Raw genomic sequence first — 7,489 nt, 5'->3', positions numbered from 1 at the left:
CACAGGGCATGAATGCCGCCCACTCCCCCGACCAGACCTGGCAATAGGGCCGCAGAAACCTACCCACATCCTGGTTCACTCTCTCCACCTGCCTGTTACTCTCGGGGTGAAAACCCGAGGTAAGGCTGACCGAGACCCCCAGACGTTCCATGAACGCCCTCCAGACTGTTGACGTGAACTGGGGACCTCGAGCAGATACTATGTCCTCAGGCACCTCTTAGTGCCGGAAGACGTGAGTAAACAGAGCCTCCGCAGTCTGTAGGGCTGTAGGGAGACCGGGCAAAGGGAGGAGACGACAACGACCAGGATCGCGGTGTTGCCCTGTGATGGAGGAAGATTGGTTAGGAAATCCACTGACAGGTGCGACCATGGCCGTTGTGGAACGGGTAAGGTTTGTAACTTCCCTCTGGGCAAGTGCCTAGGGGCCTTGCACTGGGCGCACACCGAGCAGGAGGAGACATAAACCCTCACGTCCTTCGCTAAAGTGGACCACCAGTACTTCCCACAAAGACAGCGCACTGTCCGACCGATGCCCGGATGACCAGAGGAGGGTGACGTATGGGCCCAATAGATCAAGTGGTCGCGGACAGAAGATGGAACGTACAGACGCCCAGCTGGACATTGAGGGGGAGTGGGCTCTGTACGTAACGCTCGCTCGATGTCCAGCCTCACACTACCGGTGCCACGAGGCACAAGGCCGGGAGTACGGGAGTGGGATCCATGGGCTGCTCCTCTGTGTCATACATCCGGTACAGTGCGTCTGCCTTCGCGTTCTAGTAACCTGGTCTGTAGGACAGGGTGAAGACAAAACAGGTAAGAAACATGGCCCACCTTGCCTGGTGAGGATTCAGTCTCCTCGCTGCCCGGATGTACTCCAGATTGCGATGGTCAGTCCAGATAAGAAAAGGGTGTTTAGCCCCCTCAAGCTCAAGGCAGGTGAAGTGGAGGGCCGAATGTATCCCTGCCCCACGGATTCGGAGACATATGTTTCCATAGCCGCCGTCTCGTCTTGTGACAGGGGATACACGTGACCTAATTATGACCCTAATTATACTTCTGAAGTAACATTCGAGTGGTTTAAGGGGAAACATTTAAATGTCTTGGAATAGCCTAGTCAAAGCCCAGACCTCAATCCAATTGAGAATCTGTGTTATGACTTAAAGTTTGCAGTGCACCAGTGGAACCCATCCAACTTCAAGGAGCTGGAGCAGTTTTGCCTTGAAGAATGGGCAAAAACCCCAGTGGCTAGATGTGCCAAGCTTATAAGAGACATACCATAAGAGACTTGAGGCTGTAATTGCTGCAAACGGTAGCTCTACAAAGTATTGACTTAGGAGGGTTGAATAGTTATGCATGCTCAAATTCTGTTTTCTTCTCTTATTTCTTGTTTGTTTCACAATAAAAAAATATTTAGCATCTTCAAAGTGGTAGGCATGTTGTGTAAATCAAATGATACAAACCCCCCCAAAAATATATTTTAATTCCAGGTTGTAAGGCAGCAAAGTAGGAAAAATGCCAAGGGGGGTGAATACTTTCACAAGCCACTGTGATCGTCTAGAATGTCTTTGAATGCTGCAGGGTAAGATTTCACCTTTGGATGGTGGATCATTCTTGATACCCCTGGGAAAATGTTGAGGTTGAAAAGAATGATGCGCCTGGCACCTACTACCATACCCCGTTCAAAGGCACTTAAATATAGTGTCTTGCCTATTCATCCTCTGAATCGCACACATACAGAATCCATGTCTCAATTGTCTAGACCTTAAAATCCTTCTTTAATCTGTCTACTCCCCTTCATCTGTAGGTTTCATCAAGTGACATCCTTAATAAGGGATCTTAGTTTTCACCTGGATTCACCTAGTCAATGTCATGGAAAGTACAGGTGTCCTTAATGTTTAGTATACACATATACAGTACCAGTCAAAAGTTTAGACACACCTATTCATTCAAGGGTTTTACTACTTTCTACATTGTAGAATAATAGTGAAGACATCAAACTATGAAATAACACATATGGAATTATGTAGTAACCACAAGTGTTAAACAAATCAATATATATTTTATATTTGAGATTCTTCAAAGAAGCCATTGCCCTTGATGACAAATTTGCACACAAAGAGAAACGACAGTCCATCATTACTAAGACATGAAGGTCAGTCAATCGGGAACATTTCAAGAACTTTGAAAGTTTCTTCAAGTGCAGTTGCAAAAACCACCAAGCGCTATGATTAACTGGCTCTCATGAGGACTGCCACAGAAAAGGAAGACCCAGAGTTACCTCTGCTGCAGAGGATAAGTTCATTAAAGTTACCAGCCTCAAAGTACAGCTCAAATAAATGCTTCACGGAGTTCAAGTAACAGACACATCTCAACATCAACTGTTAAGAGGAGACTGAGTGAATCAGGCTTTCATGGCTGAATTGCCTCAAAGAAACCACTACTAAAGGACACCAATAAGAAGAAGAGACTTGATTGGGCCAAGAAGCACAAGGAATGGACATTAGACCTGTGGAAATATGTCCTTTGGTCTGATGAGTCCAAATTTGAGATTTTTGGTTCCAACCACCGTGTCTTTGTGAGATGTAGAGTAGGTGAGCAGATGATCTCTGCATGTGTGGTTCCCACCATGAAGCATGGAGGAAGAGGTGTGATGAGCTGCCAGGGTAGCCTACTGGTTAGAGCGTTGGACTAGTAACTGAAAGGTTGCGAGATTGAATCCCTGAGCTGACAAGGTAAAAATCTGTTGTTCTGCCCCTGAACAAGGCAGTTAACCCACGGTTCCTAGGCCGTCATTGAAAATAAGAATTTGTTCTGAACTGACTTGCCTAGTTAAATAAAGGTAAAATAAAAATGGTGCTTTGCTGGTGACACTGTCAGTATTTAAAAAAAATATAATTCAAGGCACACTAAACCAGCATGGCTACCACAGCATTCTACAGGGATATACCATACCATCTGGTTTGCACTTAGTGGGACTATCATTTGTTTTCAACAGGACAATGACCCAGCACACCTCCAGTCTCTAAGGTTTTTTTTGACCAAGAACAAGAAGGAGAGTGATGGAGTGCTGCATCAGATGACCTGGCCTCCACAATCACCTGACCTCAACCCAATTGAGATGGTTTGGGATGAGTTGGACCGCAGAGTGAAGGAAAAGCAGCCAACAAGTGCTCAGCATATATGGGAACTCCTTCAAGACTGTTGGAAAAGCATTCCTCATGAAGCTGGTTGAGAGTCGGAGTGTGCAAAAAGTGTGCAAAGCTGTCAAGGCAAAGGGTGGCTACTTTGAAAAATCTAAAATATATTTATATATTTGTTGAACACTATTTTTGCTTACTTCATGATTCCAAATGTGTTATTGCATAGTGTTGATGTCTTCTCTATTATTCTACAATGTATAAAATATTACAAATAAAGAAAAACCCTTGAATGAGTAGGTGTTCAAACTTTTGACTGGTCCTGTATATATATCTACAGACAATTCCTTCAGCCTCATGGCTTGGTTTTTGCTCTGACATGCACTGTCAACTGTGGGACCTTATATAGACAGGTGTGTGCCTTTCCAAATGATGTCCAATTAATTGAATTTACCACAGGTGGACTCCAATCAAGTTGTAAAAACATCTCAAGGATGATCAATGGAAACAGGATGAACCTGAGCTCAATTTCGAGTCTCGTTTTAAAATGTTAATATATATATATATATATATATGTAGGGGTCTCATCTTAATATTGAGGTAGAATAGTAGTTGTGCTGCAGTTTTTCTCTTGTTACGTCAGTCACTGACATCCACTCAATTAGCCAATGTCAGCAACATTTTTTTTACTTCGGTAATATAGTCTAGCCATTGATTTTGTTAGTCAGTTTCACTCAGATATCATATTTAAAACTGCAAACATTTCTCTCCACCCTGTGGCAGAAGTAGTAGAATTGCAGAAAATTAGCTGTTGCACTGCAAATGTTTCTCTTTGCCCCATGGCAGAATTTGTAGAATTGCATGAAATTAGTTAACAAATGGCAAAATCTTCTCTCCGCCCCATGGCAAAATGTATTTTTTTTCTCTCTCCTCTGTCACGAGGGTGGTCATTAAAATGATTTGCTCCAACAAAATTTCACTTATGGCCCCCAAAAAACTAGGGCTGGCTCTGACTGCATGTGTCAATATGGATTTGGGTATTCACAGCCGCGAGCCACTGCAGCCTCATGATGAGTTCAGATTTTTTTGTGGTCCCCACCCCAATCAAAGTTGTCCATCCCTGGGTTAAGGTTAGCCAAAAATGCAAAAATGTTAAAATTTGGACATTCATTTGACAAAAGCTAGATCCCTTCTGTGTAAATTAATCTAACCTGCTACTAAAAAGTGACTTCCGGTCATAGCTGTCAAAACAAGACCTAGTCAAAACAAGACACTTCGATACAGCCACAACCGGAAGTAACTTTCCGTAGCAGGTTAGGAGAGCATTTTTGCTAACCCGAACCCGTTTCCTAACCTAACCTAACCTTTCCTAACCTAATTCCCCTGACCTGCTGCGGAAGTTCTAACCTGTAACAAAGAAGTCACTTCCGGTTGTAGCTGTATTGAAGTGGCGTGTTTTTAGGGGATATCGTCGCAGGTTTTGACTAGTGGTATATACGTACAGCAGCTACGACCGGAAGTTACTTTTTCGCAGCAGGTTAGATTAATTTCAGCAGCAGGTTAAGATAATTAGGAAAAGGGTTCATGTTAGCTAAAGTGCTCTCCTAACCTGCTACGAGAAGTCACTTCTATCTGTAGCTGTACTCAATCTACTTACAACTATGGTCGCAGGCTGGTTAGTGCTATCCGGATTCCTTGGGACGTCCCTACCCATAACACTAACCTTACCTAACCCTTACCTTAACTATTTTAAAATTCAACTTCAATGGGGTAATGTCAGAGTTGGGATGTCCCAAGGATCCCGTCGCAGGCCTGGTCACAGGTCAAGTAATCAATACGTCGATGACATCGATAGGTGTCCAATACAGGCATACAAAATGGAATCTGTCAAAAATGATAAATGCATCCTCTCTTCGACTGTAGCCTGCTACATAAGAGTTGAATTGGGCCAGTTGGCCCACAGTAAAAGTCTACAACAAAAGTTTAAAAAAGCACAGAATATTCAGCAAACATTGCATGGAATGGTGTTGATTAATGTATGACGCATAGCCTTTGTCTGGCAATTGCAGTTAGCACTGTAGGCTATTTCAAAACAACCAAAATAGCTAAGTAGGGAAATGTATGTAAACTTAATTGAGGTTTTAACAAAGTTTCTTTTTTTTCTTCATTTCACCACATGGCTATGAGTAAACATGTAATTGCCTGTTGAATTATTGACCTTTGCGATGTGAATATTCTGTATGCAGTTATCAAGAAAGATCTGCAGTTACTGTATCTGTAACCGGAGGCAAACACAGAGCACATAATTTTAATTGTGCTTTTATCATTGGAAAGAGCCATAAAACTACTATGGCCTTCTCAATTTATGACCAGGTGATGAATGCTGACTGTGATGAACTCATATATAAAGAGGCATGCCTTCTTCAACACAATATGCCTTCAGTCCTCGAAAGAGCAGTGGTGAGTAGACTGCCAGTTATTTTCTGGTTAGGTTGGGTGATTAGCAATAGGATTTGTTTATAGTTTGAGCCAGTGGGTTTGGGCAAGCTGATCAATGTCCTACAGCTTTAGCCACCTGTTGAGTTTTAATGTGTCATACAAAGACTCATTGAATGATACAATGAGATATAATGAAATAAAACAAATTCAATCATTTATTGAAATTTAAGTAAGCCTAACTGGGGGACTGAATAGGTCTAAATTGATTGCGGTAAGAAAGACCAAATGTCTTTTCACGATCTGACCTATTCTATATCCATATTGTGCAACTCCATATTGTGCACCTCTATCGCATCTTTACAGGTTGTTGAAGGAGTAAGTGGTATCTGCAGTAAATACAATTCAGGGAAGAATGGCTTCTGACATGGACTCCAATACTGCTGGTGTGCAATACAACCGCTGGAATGAAGACAACATCAATCTGAATGTGGCTGGGACAGGTGTAACGGGGTAAGCTCTGAGGAAGACCCATGACTGGGCGACAGAAGATACAATCAGTGTTCTTACTATTATAGGGTACCCGTTTATTAATCACAGGGGATAGGCAATATAAATTATAGTGAATGACAATGTTTTAGGCAGTTCAAGAAACACTTACTTTCAATTAAGGTATATGAAGTTGAAAATTGTATTCAGTGCAGTGTTTCCTACCTTAAATCCTAGTTTATTAACTTTCCCAAATGATGACCCCTTGAGTTTACTGATCGTGTATGGACTGACCCCAACTGTAATCAGTGGTCATATTATGACATGTTCTGTTCCCCAAAGGCTGTACAACAGATTCTGCACTGGCACCTTGGGCATAGCTATCAAGGTGGCCGGAGCTTTGGCTGCACTGGTGGTTGTTTACGTCATTGGATATGTCACTGGATATTACGTCCACAAATGCTGACCGACCACTGACCCGAAGGACCCTCAACAGATGGAATTATGTTGGGATTGCAGTTTGCTTGTTGTAAAGTGATTTTACAGCTTCCCACAGCTTTGTCTTATATGTGAAAAGTCATTGCAATTAAGTCTAAAAACATGAACATAATGTTTGACTTACAGTGCTTGGTATTCAATATGTTCTTGTCACTAAGTGATATCTATTTCAATTGTTTTTTCAAGATTGTACTACAGGGCTTGTTATGTTAGCCTATTCAACTGTATATCAAGGCCATGTGGATTCAATATTTTAATGAAAGGACACAGGCAATACTAATAGTAATAAAAAAAGCTGTTGAAAATATGTTAATTACCTGTGTTATTCAACAAACATGGTGTGGTAAATATGCTGTCAAACAAGAGGTTTGCCTCTCTTGACAAAGACGGGATTTTTTAAAATTTAGGTGTCATCTGCAAATATATCAAACCTAATCATCATTACAAAAATACACTTTAATATTTATTTTCTCACCTCAAATCCTCAAGTCTGTAACGAGAAATAGCTTTATAATCAAACTGTCATAGGGATTTTTTAAAAAGTATGTAAATTTGAGTCCTGGACCGGGGTGTAATTTATAGCGGGAAAGGGGGGACATGGCCACCGCTCCCAATATTAGAGGCAAATGTTGTCCTCTGCAATGTTCCCCTCCCCAATGTTGAAGTCAAACCTATGCCCACTGCCCATAGAGGCTGTAATGTCCACAATGTATACTGAACAAAAATATCAACAGAACATAAGCGTTGGCCCCATGTTTCATGAGCTGAAATAAGAGCCCAGAAATGTACCATATGCACAAAAAGCTTATTTCATATGTTGTGCACAAATTTGTTTATATCCCTCTTAGTGAGCACCTTGTACTGGGTACAAAAGAAGGCCCTTTCAAAATGTGCAGTTTTGTCACAGCACAATGCCACAGATGTCTCAA

General features: G+C 41.8%; 1 protein-coding gene across 1 annotated transcript; it reads left to right on the top strand.

Annotated features, from left to right (window-relative positions):
- The first annotated feature begins 5,521 nt into the window (after positions 1-5,521).
- Positions 5,522-6,867, top strand: smim1 (small integral membrane protein 1). The gene is made up of 3 exons (XM_024399563.2): positions 5,522-5,597; positions 5,940-6,086; positions 6,405-6,867. Exons 2-3 carry the CDS (start codon positions 5,989-5,991, stop codon positions 6,526-6,528), a joined length of 222 nt encoding a protein of 73 aa, XP_024255331.1. The 5' UTR covers positions 5,522-5,597; positions 5,940-5,988; the 3' UTR covers positions 6,529-6,867.
- Positions 6,868-7,489: the final 622 nt, after the last annotated feature.

This window comes from Oncorhynchus tshawytscha, linkage group LG16 (assembly GCF_018296145.1).
Source record: "Oncorhynchus tshawytscha isolate Ot180627B linkage group LG16, Otsh_v2.0, whole genome shotgun sequence".
NCBI lineage: Eukaryota > Metazoa > Chordata > Actinopteri > Salmoniformes > Salmonidae > Oncorhynchus > Oncorhynchus tshawytscha.
This window is presented reverse-complemented; position numbering and strand designations above follow the sequence as displayed.

Bases quoted from the DNA above. Each gene is read 5' to 3' on its own strand.
- smim1 (XM_024399563.2), top strand. From the start codon at position 5,989: ATGGCTTCTGACATGGACTCCAATACTGCTGGTGTGCAATACAACCGC. The intron at 6,087-6,404 runs GTAAGCTCTGAG...TGTTCCCCAAAG, and splicing joins GCTGGGACAGGTGTAACGGG to GCTGTACAACAGATTCTGCA.